At 49.3% G+C, this 23,338-nt stretch overlaps 1 protein-coding gene across 4 annotated transcripts; it reads left to right on the plus strand.

Moving 5' to 3' along the window:
* The first annotated feature begins 223 nt into the window (after nucleotides 1–223).
* On the plus strand, nucleotides 224–21,291 carry CUNH19orf47 (chromosome unknown C19orf47 homolog). 4 transcript variants are annotated; one of them, XM_054580777.1, is made up of 11 exons: nucleotides 224–277; nucleotides 1,850–1,951; nucleotides 4,508–4,559; nucleotides 10,170–10,257; nucleotides 10,382–10,496; nucleotides 12,073–12,154; nucleotides 15,131–15,268; nucleotides 17,026–17,178; nucleotides 18,469–18,539; nucleotides 20,093–20,441; nucleotides 21,110–21,291. In XM_054580777.1, exons 3-11 carry the CDS (start codon nucleotides 4,541–4,543, stop codon nucleotides 21,205–21,207), a joined length of 1,113 nt encoding a protein of 370 aa, XP_054436752.1. In that variant the 5' UTR covers nucleotides 224–277; nucleotides 1,850–1,951; nucleotides 4,508–4,540; the 3' UTR covers nucleotides 21,208–21,291. The 4 variants fall into 4 exon arrangements, with proteins under 4 accessions (XP_054436752.1, XP_054436750.1, XP_054436753.1 ...); XM_054580775.1 differs by having other exon boundaries at nucleotides 20,093–21,250; XM_054580778.1 differs by lacking the exon at nucleotides 4,508–4,559 and having other exon boundaries at nucleotides 20,093–21,250.
* The last annotated feature ends 2,047 nt before the right edge of the window (nucleotides 21,292–23,338 follow it).

The following is a 23,338-nucleotide window of genomic DNA, read 5'->3' on the forward strand; positions in this document are numbered from 1 at the left end:
CGGACCTTGCCTTTCTGATTGGCCGCACTCTTCGCTAGTGCAGGGCGGAGGGAAGCGCCTGGGTGACTATGAGCTTTCAAGTGGCAGCTGTAGCCTCACTCTCGTTGGTGGCGGTCCGGACGGCTAGAGCGGTCGCGGGAGTGTCAGCCCGGCTTCCGGAGGCGGGGGCGGTGCTTCCGGGACGGGCTTCCAGGCCAAGGGAGGGGGTGGTCTGACAGTTGGTTCCGCCCGGAGGGGGGGGCGGGCTGCGCGAGCGAGCGTGGGCCGGGAGGGCCAGGTGAGGCGCGGGCCGGGGGAGGTGGGACTGGGCCGGAAACGGTGGGGATGGATGGCGTTTGGGGCTCCGGAATCAGTTCTGATGCTGCTGTGCAGCCCGGGACAAGCGACTTCTTTCTCTGAACCTCAGTTTCTTCCTCTGTAGAGTGGGGGGTCATAAACCGACTATAGATTCCTCCTCATGGGTTGGAGTGAGAATTCAGCTCGTGCATGTCGGAGCCCCTCGCTCAGAGCCTGGCACAGTGCTCACTCGTTATTGAACTGTTATTGTTAGTACTGATGATGCTGTTTGTGCTTGGCCTGGAATATCTGGGTGTGGGAGCGTGAAAGATGGTTGGACTTGGAATCCAATAGATTTCGGTTCAAGTCTCAGCTCCACTTCGTGACAGTGGGCCTGTACCTTCACCATTCTGAACCTCATTTTACCTATTTATACAATGTGTGCTAATAGTCCCAATATCATAGGGTCCTTATGAGGATGCCGATGAACTGTGCGTGTAAAGTCCTTAGCACAGGGCCTGGCACAGTAATGAGTAGGAGCTTATTAGACTGAGACTATTATAATAATGATTCCGAGAGTCACTGGTGTAGTTGGAACTTGCAAAGAGGCAGGGGAAAGGAGGAAGCTCAAAAACAGCGATAGGAGAAACTTGGAGTCTGGACTCAGGGAGAGCAACATCCCACCACTTATTATTTGGCCAATTTTTCCAAATCCTGTGATTTTTTTTTTCTTTTCTTTATAACTACTGATGCATTTTCCTACAGTCAGTTAATTTGAGAAGGAAAAATTATTTGCTATCTTAATGAAAACTGGCCTGGATGGCCATGAGAAAGAACACAACCTGAAATACAGTGAGAGCATAACAGTCTGTTAAACTGTAGACAGAGTCCTGGCTAGGTGGCTCTTTTGGTTGGAGTGTCATCCTGTACACCAAAAGGTTGCAGGTTCGATCCCTGGTCAGGGTTCATTCTGGATTGCAGGTTCCATCCCTGGTCGGGGCACATGTGGGAGGCAACTGATGTTTCACATCAATGTCTGTCTGCCTCTCTCCTCCTCCTCTCCTCCCCTCTCTAAAATCAATGATTATGTTCTCAGGTGAGGAGTAAAATAATAAAATAAAAACTGTAGACAGAAATTGAAAGAGAATAATTTGTACTATGTGATCCTGTGTTATCAGGTCCCATGGACCCCATCAAGTTACTTTGTACTCCGCTCCCTGCTCACACTTTGCATACAGCTGACATAAGTCAGTGACTGTCCTACCCCTTCCCTAGCTCACTTAAGATTCATTTATTTTACTTAATGCACATATATCACATACTGAGCACTTTTCTAAGGGCTTGGCATTTATGAACTCCCTTACTCCCTCTAACTTCTTTAGGTACTCCTATCATTCTTATTTTACAACTGAGGGGAGTGAAATCCAGAAAGGTTAAGCCACTTACCCCAGAGTCAAGAGTTGGGAAGTAGTAAGCTGGGCTTAGCACAGGGCATCTGGTACATGGTAATTACTTGAGTTTTGGGAGTAGTCATTTTTCCATTATTATTAACGTTATAATTTTCACTGTTCAGAGAGCCAGCGCTGGAGATGGGCTTTTAATGGTGGAGAAAGAATACTGAGTTCAGCAGGGAATTCTGCAGCTGTAGGAGGATAACAGTACTTAAAGGCTTCTGGTAAGCATTAACTGAAACCTTGCAAAAACAGATCACAGTGCTTGGCTCTTCGTAATCCCTTGACCAGCATTAATCATAGCCACTGGACTCACTCGGGTTCAATTCCTGGCTTTGCAGTTACTGTGTGACCTTGTACCTGCCACTCTCATCCGTAACATGGGGATCATTCTTACTTTCTTTCCCTGTGGTTGTGAGGAGTCACTGAGGGGTGTATATGCTCAGTGCCTGGCATATAAACATTCAATAGGAGCTGCTGCATGGGCGCTGGAATCAGGGAGAACTTGTTTTTGAATCTCAGTAAAGCCACTGGCTAGCTGTGGCATTTGGCAGATGATTGCACCTCAGTGAGGTTTTTGGGGGTTTTTTTTTCCATTTATTATAATGGGGCTAATAATAGTCTTCGCTCCTGAGGAGTTTGTGAGGCATCAGCATGATGCCTGGCTCTGGTCTGGTGCATAGTTAGTGCTTGGTATGTAGAATGTTGTTCTCTCTGGCTTGTCGAAGTCTCTCTATGCCCTACCCTTTAAAAGATGCAGTTGTATTGTCTTTGTCCAGCAGTAAAATCCAGGAGGGAACGTGGGTCTTAGAGAATCAAGAAAGTAGGTGGAATGATGTTTTGTGGTCATGTTCCTCAATAAGTGATGCAACAAAAGCTGGTGAAAGGCAGGATGAGTCCTAGCCAGGGGCAGAGGACAGAATCTCACATGTGGACTTAGGGGAAGCTTACAAAGCAGGTGGCAGCTAAGCAAAGTGAAGAAGGCCTTGCCAGAGGAACAGGAGGAGATAAGCATTCCAGGCACAAGCAACATTCTGTGTGAAAACTGGGAGGCAGGCAAAGCCCCTGTGTATTAGAGGGAAGGCTGGGGTAGAAGGCTGGGGAAGAGGGTAAGAATGGCCCACACTTGTCGAGTACTTGGTGTGCACCAGACAGTGTCTCAGGTGCTTTGTACATAGAAACTCATGTGCCCTCACAACATTTCTCTAAGGTAGTAATGTTTATACATCGCAGCTTATAGATGGGGACACTGAGGCATGACTGGTAAAGTAATTTGCCAAGGCCACAAAGCTAATAAGTGGTAGAGCCAGATTTGAACCCTGCAGTCTGGCTCCAGAGTTGTTACTCTTATACTGCTTCTGTTATTCCATCAAAATGCCAGGGCAGGGTTGGGGAGCAGATTGTGTGTGCTGGATAGAGGGCCTTCTGCATCCCATAGAGGAGATGGAGGAGGGGTGAGGGCGAAGATCAGGATGAGGGGCTGGGATGGGTGGCAGGGAGCAGAGTGAAGGATGAGAGCAGAGGGAATGGAGGAGATGCCAGTGCCCGAGAAGAGCATGAGAGCTTAGTGGGAAGTTTGGGCCAGGGCAGCGTGGGACAGATGGTCCTGGAGTCAGATAGCATTGAATCATCAGGAGAGAAAGTTACTTCCTTTAGTTTCCTTCCAGTGCTGCTATTAATGTCCAGGAGAAAGTCTTCATTGGTGCTAATGTCTAACACCTTTCTAGAACCTGCTAATCTTGTAAGTGAAAATTGGCTCTTCATTTCTTCTCTGAAGCCCCTCATGACCTGGTGCCCCACCTCTCTGGTCTTGTCACCTCTCACTCTCCTCGTTCACTCTGCTGCAGCCACGCTGGCTCCTGCTGTCCCTTAAACATGCCAGATGGGCTCCTGGCTCCAAGCACCGGACTTACTATACCTTCTCTGGAACACTTCTGTAAAGCCACATAGCTCACTCCTCCTCCTCTGTTGGGTCTCTGAACGTCACTTTAGAGGGGTCTTACCTGATCACCCTATTTAGAATTGCAGCTCTTTCTTTCCTAGGCCCTCCATGTTTTCTCCATGACACTAAAGGCTTTCTGACACACTGCATTATTAACTCTTTGCTTGCTTACTCTCTGTGTCCCCCTCTTCCCTGTCCTCACCTAGATGCCAAGCTCTGTGTTTGTGTTCACCTCAGTATACCTAGATCCTAGAATAGTGCTTCACACATAGTAGGTGCTCAGTGAACAGTTTTCGATACCTGGCTGGTGTGGATCAATGGATTGAGCGCCAACCCACGAACCAAAGGGTCGCTGGTTCGATTCCCAGTCAGGGCATATGCCTGGGTTGCGGGCTACATCCCCAGTAGGGGGCATGCGAGGGGCAACCACACATTGATGTTTCTCTCCCTCTTTTTCTCTCCCTCCCTTCCCTTCTCTCTACAAATAAATACATTTTTTAAAAAAACAGTTTTGAATGAATGAATATTTGTGGTTAAAGTTTTGGGCAGGGGGTGTCTTTTTTCTGTCCCTCTCTTATTCCAGCTAGAAACTTTTGAGGTGTGTGGGAATGGATCTGTGGACATTTGCTGTCCCTGGGCCTTGTCCCAGGCAGAAGTGATAGTTATGGTGGCAGCTCTGTCCCAGGCTGACTTCCTGCCAGCTGCTCCAGGCTATTCCTGGGCTCTGAGCCCCTAGTCCAGGAACTCTCCTCTGGCAGACAGATAGGCAGCAAGAGAGGGACATACACCCACAGCCGGTGGCAACTCATGGGCCCTCTCCCCTTGTTCTTTCTTCCAGGCTCCAGGGAGCAGCATCAGGGCCAGGGTGACAATGGTCTCAGTGACTATGGGTGAGTCTGTGGCCTTCTTTTCGGGGTCCCTTCTCCCCATTGCCCTTTTTGAGGTGTGACCTTGGTGGGGGTAGATGAGATGGGGGAGGGAGGGCCTGTCACAGGCAGGAACAGCTGTACTCTGAGGAATGTGGAGGTGGGGCTGGCCCTGCTCAAGGCCTGCCCCCCTCCTCTCTGTATCTTGGCCTCCTGCCAGCCTAGTCCAGCCATAAAGAACTTGGGTGTTGAAGTCTGGCAGATTTCCTACATTGCCTCTCAGAGCCTCAGTTTTCTCACCTGTAAAATGGAGATGCTAATACTCCCTACACCTGGGATGATCCGAGGATTAAGGTTATTGCATGTAAAATCCTGGGCATAGTTCCCAAGATATGTTAGCTGCTATTATTTTTCTCATGAGCCTCATCACCATATTTTCTTTAAATTCTCTACTTTGGAATTGTCAGAGCACGGATATTAGTTGGTAGTTTTAAACATTTTTGCAATTCATTGTACATATAGAAAAGTACATCAAACATTTGGTCATAGAGCAATTAAAAAGCAAACATCTGAGTATATCTGTTAGACTCCATTTATATAAAGCACAGAGACAGGCAAAACAAATCAGGCTATTAGAAGTGGTTGTTGCCCTCTCGAGGAAGGGAGAAGTGACTACACAGAGAGGAGGAGGGGTGGGGGACTTCTGGGATGTTGGAAATGATTTATTTCTTAATTTGGGTGCTGGTTATATGGGTGTGTAGGTTTATGAAAATCTATTAACTTATGTGGCCTTTTGTTGCATGTATGTTATAGTTCAAGAAAAAGGTTTTAAAAAAGCAAACCACCTTTCCCTGGGTGAGTGGCTCAGTTGGTTGGTGTGTTGTCCTGTGCCACAAAAGGTTGCAGGTTTGATCCCTAATTAGGGCACATATCTAGGTTGCAGGTTCAATTCCCAGTTCGGGCACATAAGAGAGGGATTAAAAAACAAACAGAAAAGAAAATTACCTCTAACCATCCAGGTCCAGAAATAGAATATTGCTAGCCCTCCTGTGGGCCCCACCTCAATCACGACCTCTTTTCTCCTCCAGATGAAATAAACCACTATTTTTTTTTAATGTTTGTATTTATTTTATTTATTTTTAATATATATTTTATTGATTATGCTATTAAAGTTGTTGCATTGTTTTCTCCCCTTTAGTCCCCTCTGCCCTGCACCGTCCCTGCCACCAGCATTCACCCCCCGCCACCCTGCCCCGCTTAGTTCATGTCCATGGGTCGTACATATAAGTTCTTTGGCTTCTCTGTTTCCTATACTATTCTTAACCTCCCCCTGCCTATTTTGTACCTACTATTTATTGCTACTCATTCCTTGTACCTTTTCTCCCATTCTCCCCGCCCCCTCCCCTCTGATCTCCATTTCTGTGATTCTATTCCTGTTCTAGTTGTCTGCTTAGTTTGTTTTTTGTGGGGGGGTTTTTTAGGTTCAGTCATTGATAGTTGTGAGTTTGTTGTCATTTTGCTGTTCATAGTTTTTGATCTTCTTCTTTTTCTTAGATAAGTCCCTTTAACATTTCATATATAATAAGGGCTTGGTGACGATGAACTCCTTTCACTTTACCTTCTCTCAGAAGCACTTTATCTGCCCTTCCATTATAAATGACAGCTTTGCTGGAAAGAGTAATCTTGGGTATAGGTCCTTGTCTTTCATGACTTTGAATACTCCTTGCCTGCAAGGTTTCTTTTGAGAAGTCAGCTGATAGTTTTATGGGCACTCCTTTGTGGGTAACTGTCTCTTCTTCTCTTGCTGCTTTTAAGATTCTTGTCCTTATCTTTAATCTTGGGTTGTGTAACTATGACGTGCCTTGGTGTGTGCTTCCTTGGGTCCGACTTCTTCGGGACTCTGAGCTTCCTGTCTCTCCTGGAAATCTATCTCCTTGGCCAGGTTGGAGAAGTTCTCCCTCATTATTTTTTTTCAAACAACTTTTCGATTTCTTGCTCTTCCTCTTCTCCTTCTGGCACCCCTACAATTCGGATGTTGGAACGTTTAAAGTCGTCCCAGAGTGGAAACAGCTGGGGAGCAAGACGGACGATCCAACCCGGTGCTAATAATTTGGTGGGGGAGAATGCTGGTGGCAGGGACGGTGCAGGGAAGAGGGGACTAAAGGGGAGATAAAAATGCAACAACTTTAATAGCATAATCAATAAAATATATATATTCTTAAAAATCATCAATGTGTAGTTGCTACTCGTGCACCCCCTGCTGGGGACCTGACCCGCAACCCAGGCATGTGCCCTGACTGGGAATTGAACCACCAATGCTTTGATTTACAGGCTGGCACTCAATCCACTGAGCCATACCTGCCACGACCCACTATCGTATCTTTGCATTAATCTCACCTTACCTTTCCTTGTAGTCCATGGACTTTGGTTTTGAACTTACATGAATGAAACATGCCACGAGTTCTTTTCTGTCTGTCTTCTTTTGCTGAACATAACGTTTGAGAGTCATCTTAGTGGCCGTGTGTACTGTAGTTCTTTTTGCTGCTGTGTAGTGTTTCACCACAGAAGCAACCACCATTTGTTTATTGATATAGATACTGCAGTGTTTCTGGCTTGGGACTACTACAGACAAGCTTCTGTGAGTATTTTGGTCCTGTGTACAGGAAGCCACGCCTCACTGATTCCAAGACACACATTCATCTTATTTCTGAAATGGGAGCACATCTTATAGCTGGTGGCTTATAACTGTTTGATTGGCAGGAGTTTTTCCTCTTAGTTTCCTTCTTTGTAGTACTATGAGTCCTCACTTAACATTGTCAGTAGATTTTGTGACTTTAAGCAAAATGGCATACAATGAAACCAGTTTTATCATAGGCAAATTGATATAAACAAGAGTTAAGTTATATAGTATCTTATCAATATTGTAACAAAATGATGTGGAACGAGACAATGTTATTCAAGGACCTGCTGGTGCATAAAATGATGCTGCGGCCTGGATGTGGGTGGGGACTTTTGCAGTTCCTTGACTTTGCTTCAGGAAACTAGCTACCCCCAACCTATGTGGCACTTTTTTCTCCTTAAGAGCTTGACTGATAGACAGTTTACATTTTGTACAATCACATGGTCAAAGGGTACAATTCAGTGGTTTTTATATTCTATATTTTCTGTTCACAGAGTTGCTCAACCATCAACACAATCAGTTTCAAAACATTTTCTTTTTTTTTTTTTATTGATTTTAGAGAGAGTGAGGGAGAGAGAGAGTGTATGTGAGAGAGAGAGCTCCATCGATTTGTTGTTCCACTTATTTATGTGTTCACTGGTTGATTCTTGTAAGTGCCCTGACTGGAGAGTCTACCTACAACCTTTGTATATTTGGATCATGTTCTAACCCAGGGGTCCCCAATCCCTGGGATGCTGGTCCACAGACTGTAGAAGCTCACCTGAGCTCCACCTCCTGTCTACCCCTGCCCCCCGCCACCACCAAAATGTTGGGGACCACTGTTCTAACCAACTGAGCTACACAGCCAAGGCCTTGACATTTTCATCTCTTCCCAAAAACCCAAAACCCATTAACAGTTACTCCCTCCCACACCTAACCCCTGACAAACACTAATCTACTTTCTGCCTCTATGGATTTCTATAGATTTAATATTCTGGACATTTCTTATAAATGGAATCATTGTGTGGTGCTTTTTGATACGTAGACAAAGGTGCCTGCTTTTGGCTGATGGAAACCAGGGCACCCTGGCTTGGCAGGCACCCAGCGCCTGTGCAGAGTAGAGGCAGCCCTTCTTTCCTGTGGGCATGAATCCACCTCTCTCAGTTGGAAATACAGACCTTTGGCCGGGTGGGCAGAGACCTCCTAGGGGAGGTGCGGTCCTTGGGCATGTGCCTGAGCCCTGCACTATCACCTCGGATCCAGAGTGTGCCTCTTTCCCTGCTCTGAGCCTCAGTTGTCTTCGAGCAAAATGGGCACAGCAGTACCAACTTTTTTCTAATCTAAACTGGCATGGAATGTTGGATGTGATGTTCTATACCATGAGAAAGAAAAAGAATGTTGCCTGTTAAACTGTGGCACACCATCGATTGTGAGGTAGATCCTGGCTTCAGAGGTAGTAAAATGTGAAAAAAAATTCTACTTGAAATCAGTGGTCTTGTCTGATCGCTGGTCTGACAGGTCAGAGTCAATTTGAAGGTCAAATTGGACCCAAGAGGACAAGAAAGAAATTTAGAAACAATAAAGCTACCTGGGTGAGGTCTGCCTGGTCTTGGCCTTGGCTCTATGTGTAGTGGTGGCAGAATAATATTAATATTAATAACTGCAGTGGGTTGAGGATGTCCTCTGGCCAAGTCTTTATTTTAAAGCCCTTTACATGGACTTTTGCATTGAGTCTGCACAGTGACCCAAAGATATTGGTGCTGTTACCTCTAGAATGTCAGCTCTGTGAGGGAAGGGGCTTTGTCTTGTGCCCTGTAGCATCCCAAGGGCCCTTGGACAGGACCTGGCCTGTGCCAAGTGCTCAGTGCGTACTTCTGAAGTGTTACCCCAGATTTCCAGATGAGGAAACTGAAGTACCAAGTGCTAATTTGCCCAAAGTCCCTCAGCTGGGAAATGGCAGAGCCAGGATTTGAACCCAAGCTCCAGAGCTGGTGCCTGTGGCCTCTACGCCTGATTGCAAGGCATGGCTATTCCTGTGGTGAGGTGGGAACTTGCCTGACACCCAAAAGGTCACAGACCTTTTTGTTGTTTAAATATTTTTATTGGTTTGAGATAGAGAGGGAAGAGGGAGTTTTGTTGTTCCATTTATTTATGTGTGCATTCATTGGTTGATTTCTTTTTGAAAGATTTTATTTATCTGCAGAGAGAGAAGAGAGGGAGAAAGAGAGGGAGAGAAACATCAGTGTGTGAGATGAACATTGATTGGTTGCCTCTCTCTCGCCCCCAACTGGGGACCTGGCCTGCACCCCAGGCACATGCCCTGACAGGGAATTGAACTAGCGACCTTTCGGCTCGCAGGCTGGCACTCAATCCACTGAGCAACGCCAGCCAGGGCTTTTGGTTGATTCTTATATGTGCCTTGACCAGAGATCGAACCCACAACCTTGGTGTATCAAGACAGTGCTCTAATCAACTGAGCAACCTGGCCAGGACTCTGTGACTTTTCTTTCCATTCACCTGCAGATCCTGTCACTCTCAGGGGCTGGGCCCGCTGATGGGGACTGAGGTAGAGAACCCAGAGTCTCAGCTTCCCCTCCTCCATCACTGGCCAAGCTTGGGGGCAGGGGGCTGGCAATGATCACTGTAGGTCATGCTCCAGGGCAGGGCAGAGTTGTAAGGAGGATAGCACGGCAGCATAGGGACCAAGGAACTCTGCTGCTTGTTAGTGTGGCTGGGGGTGAGCTGTCTGGCCTCTCCCTGCCCCAGTGTCCTCACTGGCAAAGTGGAGGAGTCAGTGCTGCTTAACTCACTGGCTTGTCAGGCGGCCTTAACTCCATCCTGTGTGTAAAGCACTCAGCAAAGGACCTGGCATTTGATAAGCATTTAATTTGTGGGAACCGGTGCTATTGTGGTTTTGCTGCGGCTGCTCTCCAAAGAGAATAATGTGAATAATGAGCCCTGTCCACCCCCGCCAGCCACTTCCGAGTGGATCCAGTTCTTTAAGGAAGCCGGCATTCCTCCAGGACCTGCTGTCAATTACGCCGTGATGTTTGTGGATAATAGGTAAGGGCTCCGAAGGGACAGAGCTGGACTTGGAGAGAGGAGGGAAGAGATGGGAGGGGACAGGGAGCTGGCTGGCCCACCCACCCTGGCCCACTGTGGCCTCACTGCTGCCCGTCTCCGGCAGGATCCAGAAGAGCATGCTTCTTGATCTGAACAAGGAAATCATGAATGAGCTGGGCGTGACCGTGGTGGGCGACATCATCGCCATCCTCAAGCATGCCAAGGTGGTGCACCGTCAGGTGGGTGCTCTGCCCCATCCCTCTGTTCCTGGACTTAGGGTGGCGGGGTGGCGGGCAGTGACAGAGCCAATAAGGAGGCTTGGAAGCAAAGGCAGGCGGACCTGGGTTCCAAGGCTGGTTCTGCATTAGCTGAGTGACATTGGGCATGTTGCCTAAACTTTTTGAGCCTTACTTTGTTCACCTGTAGTACGCACATAGGCAAACGTATTTGGTAGGGTGGTTGTAGGTATTATATTATACAAAACTCTAGTACAATATAAAAAGTAGGGCTTCAGTTAAGACTCCCTATAATTATTATTATTACTAGTTCTCATCTTACTAGTGATAACCATCATTACCAGGATTCTTCTCTGTCCCCAGAACAGGAGCTTCCTCTGTGGGACTCGGTTGGTGGCCAACAATAGGGTTGTTACATTACCCCGTCCTGTTTACAGTGTCCTTAGAGTAGTGATTTCACCTCCCTGAATCTCTCTGAAATGGTCTTTTCATACACCCCTGCGGCATAGGGTGGCTGTGGCCACATCCCGAACAGTGTATGTGGCAAGGAGTGCCAGGCCTGAAGTGAAGTGCTTGCGAAGTGACAGTCGCTAGAACACTTGCCAAGCGCCTGCGGTTGCCTGCCGGGCCGTCGCCACCCTTTACACATATTAACTCACTTGCTTCTCCTTCCACCTGACAGAGAGGACGCTTGCCCCAAGCTGCCCTCTCAAGCACCCCGCCCTGCGCTCGGCGGCCGCTGAGGTGCTGTCCTCGGTGCCCGTGGCTCCCTGCAACCTGGAGACGGCCTTCGCGTTCCCATCGTGCAGGACAAGGCCCCAGCGTGAGGGCTTTCCAGGCCAGGGACATTATCCCACTTATCATGGAGATGGTCACCGAGAAACTTGTTTTTTCCCTTTAAACTTTTAAATTTGGGAAGAATTTTCAATTTCTAGAAAAGTTCCAACAACAGTACAGAAAATTTCTGTGTGTCCTTCACTCAGCTTCTGCTGTTAACATCTTACATAGTGAAGGTGCATTTGTCAGAACTGAGACATGAACAGTAATATGCTATCATTAACGAAACTGGACTATTTGGATTTCATCCGGTTTTCCATTAATGTCCTTATTCTGTCCCACGATGCCTCACTGCTTTGACTTATGTCTCCTTTGTCTCTTGATTGGTGACAACTTTATAGTCTTCTGAGGTTTTTGATGACCTTGACAGTTTTTTTCTTTCAAGTTACAGCTGATCAGCTTTATTAAGGTCTTAATATTTTGCTATATTTATTTTAGGTATATATTTTTTAAGTTTAATTTTTTATTACAGTTGACATACAGTATTATATTGGCTTCAGGTGTACAGCAGAGAGACTTGAGGTGACCTTGACAGTTTTGAAGGATGGTCAGGTGTCCTGTAGAATGCTCCTCAGTCAGGGTTTGTCTGATGCTTTCTCATGGTTCAGAGTGGAATGTCTTGAATTCTTTTCTCTAGCAGCTCTGATACCCCTAGTTTCTCTTAGATTTGTGGGTTCCCTGTTCCCGCACATCATGCCCCCCTGTCCGTGGTAACCCAGGCTCCTGTGTTTTTTTTTTACAGGACATGTGCAAAGCTGCCACTGAGTCGGCGCCCTGCAGCCCCAGCCCCCTCCCAGGCGAGATTCGCCGAGGCACCTCCAGCGGTGAGTCCCATCTGCTCAGGCCTCCTCTCCTTCATTATTTACCCCTGCAGCTGAAGGGAGCACATCTGGAGTCTGCAGAGGTGGCAGCAAAGGTCCGAGGCCCTCTTCTCTTAGGGAAAAATACGCTGGATAAGGAGGGGCTGGAGGTGGCTCTGTGCCCCAGTAACTGCACACACTGAATCTGTGAATACCAGAGCACTGCTCCTAGTGGAAGGGTAGGGTTAGGCTCCTGCAATCCTCTGATCATAGCACTTTTCGTCAGCGGATCCATACAGAACCTTCTTTTATGTGTTTCCATTTAAAGACACCTTATTTCATTAACATTGAACTTATGGCCAATAGCACTGTAACTCATTCCTGAATGGAGCTAATCTAACACGTGTGTTTTTTCCGTAAAGCATGTACATCGCTGCCATCTTGCACTTAGGACCACCAGGTAACTCTTCAGCACTGTGCTTAAGGGACATTTTAAACAGCAAAATCACATAAAGCACAAAAATATGAAAATGTGACATTAAACAGACCACAAGAAGAACGCTTATTTATTGTATGAGAGCTGAAACAAAAACAGAGTGTGTGGCCTTGTTTGATCTCAGTTGGGAGCATGGGCGACTCAAGTTTTTGGCCATTCTGCCCATGTCTGTGAATGACCACAAAAGCATCATACGTATTGGTTTGGGGGTTACAAAGAAATTTTAATGAAGAGGTGAATTTGAAAATATGGAATCTGAATGGTGAGAACGGACTCTACTCACACTTTTGTGTTTTCCAGCAGTATGATAATGTTAAAAAAAAAACCCTAAAAAATTTAACATGTATATTAGCTTTTACTGCTTAACAGGCCACCCCCAAAATGGTTTAAAACACAGACTTTTATTTCTCATGGTTTTATGACTTGGCTGGTCATTTCTGATCTGGGCCAGCTCAGCTGGTGTCGATGGCCACCTGGCAGCTTGGGTGAGGCTGGGTGATGTAGGAGGCCTCACTCCCACATCTGATGGTTGGCGTGATGTCATCTGGGCCAACAGCAGCACCTTGGCCACTTCTCTCATTTTCTAGCAGGCTAGCCCAGGCTTGTCCATACAGTGGCAGTGGCAGAGATCCCAAAAGCAGCGTACAGGGGCAGGCCCCATTTCTCAAATCACCTCGTAAGCCTCTGCTTCTATAACATTTGCTATCGTACCATTGGCAGAGCCAGTCACATGACTCAGCTCAGAGTCACTGGGCAGGCAGGGCCTTCCCAAGGGCATGCGCAAGGAAGGCTGGACAAGTTGGAGTTTGTTTCTGCAAACATATCCCACAGCTTATACGCAGAAAAGCATTCAGATCATGACAGTACAGCTGACTGACTTCACAGATGGGGTACCATGCAGGCAGCAGCATCCACATGCAGAAACAGAAACACGACCAGCATCAGCCCCTCATCTCAAGGGTACTTACCCCCTTGATTTCTAACCGCATAGATTAGTTTTGTTAGTCTTTCAAGTCTATATGAATGAAATTAGGTAGTATGTACTTTTTGTACCATTCTGAGTGTTTTGAATAGTTTAAAATACATTTTTTTTAAAATCCTCACCTGAGGGCATGTTTATTGATTTTAGAGAGTGGGAAAGGGAGGGAGAGAGGGAGAGAGAGAGAAACATTGATGTGAAAGAGAAACATTGATCAGTTGCCTCTCACATGTGCCCCAACTGGAGCCTGAACCTGCAACCCTGGTTGTTCCCTGAGCGGGAATCAAGCCTGTGACCTTTTGGTTTACAGAATGACACTCCCACCCTGTCACACTGGCCAGGGCACTTTAAAATAAATTTTAAAAATTAAAACCAACAAAAGCACTAGGGGAGAAAATAGGCAATTAAATAGAAAGGGGAAACAGGCAAAGAAGGAAAGGTGGGGAAGAGTGTTTCAGAACAGTATTCTGATACTGGCACTGGTGTACACTTTGTAACATCGAATGAATGTGTCTGTTTTGGGGGCGGAGGAACAGCTCTTTGGGTCCTGACGTTCTGATTGCTGTTCCTGTTCAGCTGAGCAGTTGTTCTTCCTTTACCCAAGCCGCGCTTGCCCACCTGCCATGACAGAACACTGTCCCTGGCTGTCTCCCTCCCACACTGGGGTGGCCCTCCTGCATGGGGGCTGTATAACTCTCACCTTACACCCTGGGGCATTCCTCCTCCTGCTCTGCAGAAGGTAGGGGCCACCAGAGCCTGTACTCCCGCCCCCCAAGGGAGGTCACCAGCTGGAGCCAGACCCACATTGCCCAGGGGTGTGGCTGAGTCGCAGTTCCCTTGTCTATAAAGTTGGTTGGCAGTAGAGTCCGTCTAGTGGGGATGTGGGGACGTTTGGTAGTAGTGTTCATCTTTTCAGTAGCTGTTTACTGAGGACTTGTGAAGCGCCACAGGTGTTGTAGGCGCTGGGGCTACAGCAGGAAACAGGCAGCTTGCAAGTCTCCTCATGGGGCTTGCGTGCTTGTGTGAGAGTCCTCCAGTAAGCGGACAAATGTAATTTAACATCAAGCAGTAATAAGGGCTAGGAAAAGAAAGTGCAGTGTAGGGTAGGAGGGTAGAAGTTGATGAGTGATCAGGAAGCTTTCTCTGAGGAGGTGCTCTCTGAGAGGAGACGTGTGTGAAAGGCAGAGCGAGCCTTTTGGTACCCAGGGAACTGCATGCCAGGCCACAATCCAGAGGCCCGCCTGGCTGCAGTAGAGCGGAGAGGGAAGAGACAGGGTCAGAGCAGGGCTTGGTGACTGATGGGTGGAGGGCGGTGGGAACCCCCTGGTTCTGAACCCCATGGCAGGGCCTTGGAGCAGAGAGGGGTAGGCTGGTTCCTGGGAATACTGGCCCACCCAATCCCCACGCATCCCCTCCTCAGTGACTCTGCCTGCTTCTGCCCCACTCAGACCCAAGGTTGGCCTTCTTCAGCCAGGACCGCTTCCCAGGGTCCACTCATCTGGACTTTCCCCCTTCCTCCCCACAGCCGCCTCCCGAATGATTGCCAATAGCCTGAACCGTGACTCCCCACCTGGAACTCCCCCCAGGCGGTCAGACACCAGCACCTCTAAGATCTCCGTCACTGTGTCCAACAAGATGGCAGCAAAGAGTGCCAAGGCCGCTGGTGAGGGAACTCGGGCAGCTGGCGGGAGGAGTTGGAGGTGAATGTGGGGTGGCAGATAGTATTTGGGGGTCATGTTCTCCACATTGCAAGTACCTTGAAAGCCACTGAGTGTTCAGAGTGTTTGGATTTGGTCAAGTCACTGCACCTCTGTGGGCCGTGCTTTGCGTGCCTATCCAGTGGGGCCGGTGGTCCCCTGCCCAGAGGGCCGATAGAAGCACTTGAGATGGCGTTTTTAAGCACAGGTGCATGGTGGTTGTCACTCAGTGGTTGGTTCAGTATTTTAAATTTTATTTTATTGTGGTAAGAACACTTAACATAAGATCTTCTCTCTTTACAAAGTTTTACGGGTACACAACAGTATTGTTGGCTATAGGTGGTTTGGTCTTTTTTTAACAGATGTTCGTTCACTGAGCCCCGGCTGGGCACTGGTGCCGGGCCCTGTGCTTATTGCCTGGGGGCCAAGGCAAAGCAGCTACCATTTCCTCTCAGCAGCCAGAGGGATCCTTCAGAACCCTCAACCTGATCCTTTTACACCCTTGTCTAGAACTCTCCAGGGCTTCCCATTATTCCAGTAGTAAAATCCAGCCCTAGTGTGGATTCATCTCTTGTGTCTCTCCCCCTTGCTCACTGCCTCAGGTCCCCTCCAGCCTCCTTCCCCGGCAGGGTCTTTGCTCTGGTGTTCCCTTCTTCTGAAGCATGCTTCCTCCGCAGACTTTTCTGCGATTGGCCTCTGTTTCTCTTCTAGGTCTCAGCTTGAAAGCTGGTAATGGGACTCTGGCCTTAGGGCTTCCACACCTCTCTCTGTTCCCCACTTTCTTGCCTTTGTTGAACCCGTCCCACAACAATGATCTTGGCACATGTGGAAACTGAGGCCCAGGGAGGGGGCTTTGTTATCTGACCCCAGGCCCATCATTCCCTGTCTACTTCCATGGCACCCTGCATGTGCCCTTTTTGCTGTGGGTATTTGGAAGTGCCTCTACCCTCTTCTGGCCCTTTGATTTGTGTGCCATGAGCAAGAAATTTAAAATTAATTTCTAAAGTATGAAAAAGATAGTGAGCCTGGGAGGGACTGGCATTCTTACCCCTTGACACATTTGAGGGGATACTTTTATTAAAAAATGGAGGTGTAGCCCTGCCTGGTGTGACTCAGTGGACTGAGCGCCAGTCTGCGAACCAAAGGATTGCCAGTTCGATTCCCAGTCAGGGCACATGCCTGGGTTGCAGGCCAGGTCCTCAGTAGGGGGCGCACGAGAGGCAACCACATATTGATATTTCTTTTCCTCTCTTTCTCCCTCTCTAAAAATAAATAAGATATTTTTTAAAAATAAAATAAAAATGGAAGTGTAACTTATACACAAATTGTAAGCATACAGCTATACAACTTGATTAATTTTTGAAAAGTGAGCACACCTGTGAAACCACTACCTTTTTGGAGCTCTATAACCCTTCCACCCACCCAATGTCTGAGGGAAGCCTGGCTGGGCTAGGAGATGCGACTGCTTGAGGCAGAGACAGAGCCACAGAGAACCACGCAGCCTGGGGGTTCGGAGTGCCTTCTGTCCCCCATCTTGCCCAGACCTCTGAGTTTCTTGGCGGTTCAGAGTCAGCGGTGATGGTGGTGGTTGAGAAGTAAGGGGTTCCAGTCATGCGGACTCATGGAGATAAAGGGCACGTGAGCGCCCTTTGCAGAGTATCTAGTTCCTACCCTGGGGGAATATTCCATCCCAGAAGGTGTTCACCCCCACCCTCTCCCACAGCTGCACTGGCCCACCGGGAGGAGGAGAGCATGGCTGTTCCCACCAAGAGACGCAGGGTGACTGCTGAGATGGAGGGGAAATACATCATCAACATGCCCAAAGGCACCACCCCCCGGACCCGCAAAATCCTGGAGCAACAGCAGGCGGTGAAAGGTACTGTCCTGGCCGGGGCACGCTTTGGCACAGAGACTATGTTTCCCTTTTGGTCGCAGCCCACTGGGATGGGCTGAGAAGCAGGTTCTAATGGCATTCAGGGGACCTTGGACCAAGGGGACAGTAATGGTGGTCATAGGGGGCAGGGTAGGTCACCACCTGTGCCCTCTTGTCCTGAGGATAGTGTTGCAGGCCTGCTCAGTCCTTCCACTGGTGTTCTTCCCCAGGGGGCGCTGGCATGGATCTCGCGATGGCCTGCCTCTTAAGTGTGGGACCATACCTGGCTGAGGGCAGGTGCCCAGATAAGTAGGAACTGTCATTATCATTCAGATGATGCAGAAGCATATACAGTAAAAACAAACTCTTTCCCCTCCCTGCCACATTCCACACCTGTTGTTAACCTTTCCAGACTAACATCCCTGAACTTATTTGCATCTATATATATGTCAACACATATATAGGCATTCTTTTCTTTCTAAACACATAACATCATCCTGTAGGTGTTGCTTTACGACTCTTTTATTGAGATCTTTTCACATTAGTGCACGTACATCTACAGCCAGCCCTCTATCTCCACAGGTTTCACATCTGTGGACTCAACTAACTGCAGATTGAAAATATTCAGGGGAAAAAAACTCCCAGAAATTCCCAAAAAGCAAAACTTGAATTTGCCATATGCCAAGTGCTACACTGAATCCACGTGAATGCAGTGATGAGTAGGAGTACTCTGCTTTAACCTCTATGGAAATGTAGGCTATATATACTGGACTTGAGCTTTGTGGATTTTGGTGTCCGTGGTGGTTCAGGAACAAGTCTCCCACAGATACCAAGGCATGCCTGTATTCATTCTTGTTAATGCTTATTAAATATTCCCACAGTATTTATATATCATAACATCAAGCATTCTGTTGGTAGCTATTTAGGGAGAGGACTTGTTACCATTCACCAGATTCTCTCAGAGGCCCATGACATCAAAAAGAGTGAGAGACACGAGTAGGAGTTAAGAACTCTTACTGCACACACACTTTATGGACTTGTACTAAGCACAAGGAACATGTATCAGTTTTAGCTGACACTTCCCATATTTGACACTAGCCAGAATCGTGTGGGTCAAGGTCAGTGTTATCCCACAAGTGCAGACACAAAACCTAACTGGGCCCAGTCTGTGCCTGCCTGGGCCAATGCTGCCTGGGGCCTGGGCTGGCCATGTTGTTGCTCCCTTGTCAGCCTGGTCTGGGCCCACAGCGGCCACTCAGCAGGTGCTGGATGATGGCCTCACTTCCCTCCCAGGTATCCACAGGACATCTGTGTTTGACCGCCTCGGCGCCGAGACCAAGGCAGACACAACGACGGGGAATAAAGTGAGTTGGAGATCAGGGAGCCACTTGGGGCTCTCGAATTCTTGTGTTCCCTAGGTGTTGTTCCTGACACTTCCCACATCTCACCCCTAGCACATCCTGGGGCCACCTCACCCACCTTTCCAGCCCTAGTTCCCTTCGTTGCACTGGTGTCTTCCCCATCTGTCTTCTGTCCTGACCTCTCCCGATGTCCAGCCCTGGGGTCTGGCCAACTCTTGAATGCGCTCTTGGACCCCTCCTACCACCATGTCCCAAATCAGCCTTAGCCTCATCCCCCACAGCAACTCCTTTCTTGGGTCCTGGCTCAGGGACGTCCCACTGCCCTCATTCTAGGCAGTCACCAGGCTGACGGCACCGTCGGTCTTGCCTGCTCTGCCTCCTCCCCCTGTCTGGACAGGGAGGTGACCTCCTACCTGCTCTCTGCATAGCTACTGTGAACCCCTTCAGCCCTTCACCCACAGCAGCAGTGTGTGCTGCCCACAGGACAAGCCATCGGCCTCCTGCTCTTCTCGCCTTGGCCTGCAGTCTCGCGGGTTCCAGGCACCGTGCGTGGTTGGGAGCGCCCAGCCTGGGCCCGCTGCCTGGCATAAATCTGGCTCTGCCACTGCCTGGCCACATGGCCTTGGCCATGTCACTTCTGCCCTTCCTACATCAGTTCCCTCATCTGTATAGTATCTACCTCATAGTGCGGTCGTGAGGATTAAGGGATATGTACCTGCATGGAGCTGGGGGTGTCTGGCGCATGATAAGCACACTTTAAATGTCACCTTTTATTAACTGTGGGGGAGCTCTCCAGCTGCATTTCCTGCCTCACCCACTCTGGCCTTGTCTTACTTCCTGGACTCTTAGCATGAGCATGATAGTAGCACTCAGAGTCATGTGGCTTGAAGATGCGGCCGCGTCAAGAGCTTGCCACAGTGCGAGTGCTCCAGTGATTATTATTCCTGACTTGGGGACTTAGCCCACACTCCTTTCACTGCTGATTCAGCTTTGACAGCCTTCCTAAAGCTTCCCATAACTATTATAATTAGAGAATTGTTTGTGTCATTTCCAATGCCAGGTCTGTCTTCCCCTCTGGACTGTGAGCCCCCGGAGGGCAGGGCCAGGTCTATCTTGGTCACAACTGTGTCCTCAGCACCACCCAGCACATGGCTAGATACAGAGTAGGAACTCAGAAAATATTTGTTGAGTGATGACCAAATTTGTCTTTTCTCTCCTGTTCACATGCAATCCTTAGCTGACAGCCTTACCTCTTAGTGGCACATGCTTTCTCCTCCCTTCCCTACTAGACCCACTTCCTGTCAACTTTCAGATCTCTTCTCAGGTGTCTCTCCTCCGGGGAGCCTTTCCTGAACTCCATGCAAGATCAGGAGCCTACTATGGGCTCCTCCCAGCTCCCTGGACTTCCCCTGTCATGGTTCTCCCCACTATCCAGGGTGTCACCAATGGATGACTCTCCCATGTGATTTCCATGAGGCCAGGCATATGAGGCAGCTCACCATGGATACGTGTTGAGTGACTAAATGACTCACTCATCTTGTCTCTGACCTCCACAGCCCACGGGAGTCTTCAGCCGCCTGGGGGCTACCCCAGAGATGGATGAGGATCTGGCTTGGGACAGCGACAATGAGAGCAGCAGCTCTGTCCTACAATATGCTGGGGTCCTGAAGAAGTTAGGCCGGGGCCCAACCAAGACCAGTCCCCAGCCAGCGCTCACTGTCAAAGCCAAGGCCACAAGCTCAGCGACAATGGCCAACACCCCGACACTGCGGCGCCTGGCCCTTTCCTCTCGCCCAGGGCTCGAGAGGAAGCCAGAGTCTCTGTCCAAAGTCAGCATCATCAAGAGACTAGGCAAGACCGCCCTTGTCCCTGAGGCCCAGGACAGCCAGGTCACAAGCACCAAGAGTAAGTCCTCAGCCAAGGTCAAGGTCACCATTAAGAGGACTCTAGGGACCCGGGGGAGCAGCTCCAGCGAGGGCCTTGGTGCCCAGATGGACCACGCAGGCACTGTGAGCGTGTTCAAAAGACTGGGCCGCAGGACCTTCTAGCCCATGGGTGGGGCGCAGGCCCCTGTCCAGGCTCTTGGCTCCGTCAGTCTTCAGTGAGGGCGTGGCCCCGCTTCTGGATGGCACTGCTGGTCTTCCTCAGGCATTTGGGCCAGGTCCCAGTTTTGTGGGGATGCATCTCGTTTTTCTGAGTCTGAGGTGGTCGTTGTAGCCTGGCCTTGCCACTCTGGGACTTTCGCTTCTCTCATGTCCTCTGTTCTGTCCTCTCTGACTGTGGCCTTGGCAAGGCCCAGTTTTCTACCTCTCCCAAATGCCGAGTGCCCTTTTCCTCTCCCACATCCCTCTCCCTCCCTCCCTCTCAGCAGCATCCACTGCCTCAAACCCCAGCTCCTTGGCCTTTTGGTCCCCCAGAGTGGGTGCCACCTGGTGGGTTTCCCTCATCTGTCCCCACTCTGCCACTTCCTGACGTCCCTACTCCTCTGTTCCCCAGCTTTTACTACTTTAACTTTTCTGTCTCCCCCTCTTCACTCTGTTCATTTCTCTTCTGTTTTCTGTCCCTGTGGCAAGGCCCGACTGTGCGCTGCATCCTGCCTGACCCTCCTGCACCTCCGGCCTCCCAGCGGCCTCCTCGTCGACAGTGGCGTCGGGTCTGTAGAGACTGTTAGCAGGCCTCACTTCCAGGCTGGAGGCACCGCCTCAGACCCTGGGCTGCAGCTGGGGCACCTCCGTCTTCCTGCCCTGGGCATCTTTTCCTCTGAAAGGCCATGGCGGGTGGTGTGCAAGGGGCACTGGGAAGGGAGGCCAGTGCCAAGAGAGAAGAAAACAGCTGTTTTAATATATTTTTGTGACTTTCATATGTTTCCCTCCATTCCTTTAAGGTGAGTCGCAAGGTTGTTTTTCACACCATGCACAGTGTTGGGAGGTGGGGCGGTATGAAGGGCTGGGCTTTGCCTCTGAAAGTCAGGCTCCCTGCACACATGCGGGCCAAGTCCCTGCTGCAGGCCCCAAGTCCATGGGAATACTGGTCACCATTCAGTTGGGGTTCCTCCTGCCTGTAACACACTGCCTTGGTTCTGTCACTCTGCCCTCCCCCTCCCTCGATTTCACCTGTTTCTGTCACTCTGTCTGCTGGCTGCTCTCCAAATTGCAGGCCCCATTTGAAGGCGAAAGGTTCTCATGGACTTGATTTTCACCTGCTTGCTACTGCGTAGCCCAGTGCCAGGCCTGTTCTGGGAGCTGGGACCCCGCTGTGAGCAAGGCAGACAAGCCCCTGCCCACGTGACTGGCCACTCCATCCAGGGAGACAGCGACCATGCTGTCCAGAGGACTGAGGGATGTTAAAGTGACCAGGGCCTCTTTAGATGTTGGGTGTAAGAAGGCCTTTTGAAAGTGGTGACAGGTAGGCTGAGCTGAAAATGAGAGAATACAGTTACATGAATTTCAGGAGGGTGTTCAGGCAGAATAAACAGCTGGACAAAGGACTGATGTGGAACAAGGAACAAGGAGAAGGCCAGTGTGGCTGGCAAGGATCAAGGGACCAGCACAGGTGGGGTTGGGTGGGCCAGACGCAGGTGACCTGGGGCTCTGTGACCTAGGGTGAGGAATCGGACATCATCCTCAGAGCACTGAGGCGTTTGGGAAGGTTTGAGGCAGGCAGCAATGACCTGAGCTGCCTTTAATGAAGGTGGCTATGGCCTGTGAGGACGATACATTGCTAGAAGGGTAGGGATGGAGCAGGGAGGCAGTAGCCCATTGAGAAAGGAAGGTTGGCAGTGGGAAGGACAGAAGTGGTGGCCTCGGGTGTGCTTCAAGGGAGCAGTGAGATGCTCTGAGAGTCTGGAATTTGGGGTGAGGGAAGGATGGGAATCATGGATCACACTTGGATGGGAGACTGGAGCATCTAGAGCAACATGCGGCTTGGGAAGCCAGAAGCCGGAGCGGGGAGCAGGCGCGGTGGGAGCTCACCCTGCTTTCACTGTGCTGACTGGCAGGTGGGCAGGTGAGCAGGACAGCGGGGGCTGGGGCCACCTGGGCTGGAGGTCAGCAGCTTTGGGCAATGCTCAGGGTCCTGCTGTGTTCAAAGCCAAGGGCCTGCCTGGCGGTACCAGCTAGAAAGGAGCAAAGAGGAGATGACCCAGAAGGGACTTTGGAGGCCCTTTTCCCATTTAGAGAACAGATCTGGTAACTAGTGGTGGGGAATTTGGAAAAGAAAGTAGAGCAGGTGAAGGTGAGGTTAATCTCATCCATTTTTATTGTGGTAAAATATGCATAACAAAATTTACCATTTTAACCATTTTTAAATGCATTGTTCAGTGGCATTAAGCATATTCACATTGTTGTATAACCACCACCATCCATCTCTGGACCTGCTTTCATCTTCCCAAACTCATCATTTAGTTTTACTTTTTTTATAATGTCATATTGGGAGGCTACTGTATATCGAGCAGTGTCCCAAGCACTGGGTCTGGGGTGCGGACGCCTGGATTTTCAGTATGAGGGACAGTGGTAGCAAGAACAGCCACAGACCTCTGTCCTGGTGAGGGCCCAGGCCAGACCCTCGTGGGACTGAGGTTGGACCTCAGAAGACCAGCAGTGACGGTGATGTTGATTCCAGAGTCCACCCTCCCATGTCTGAGCCACAAGGAGGAGCTCATGCACTTATATGCACTTGCCTTGCTGTTCTTCAACTCCCCTGCCTCCTACTAGTGATTTCTTCTGGTTCCACTTCACGGGTAATTTTAGCAACGGCCAGGGTTAATTGGAAGTGTTTCAATTACCGAATTTAAGAGCACAGGT

This window comes from Pteronotus mesoamericanus, unplaced genomic scaffold (genome assembly GCF_021234165.1).
Source record: "Pteronotus mesoamericanus isolate MK-2021 breed Mesoamerican mustached bat unplaced genomic scaffold, CSHL_Meso_final contig_639, whole genome shotgun sequence".
Taxonomy (NCBI): Eukaryota; Metazoa; Chordata; class Mammalia; order Chiroptera; family Mormoopidae; genus Pteronotus; species Pteronotus mesoamericanus.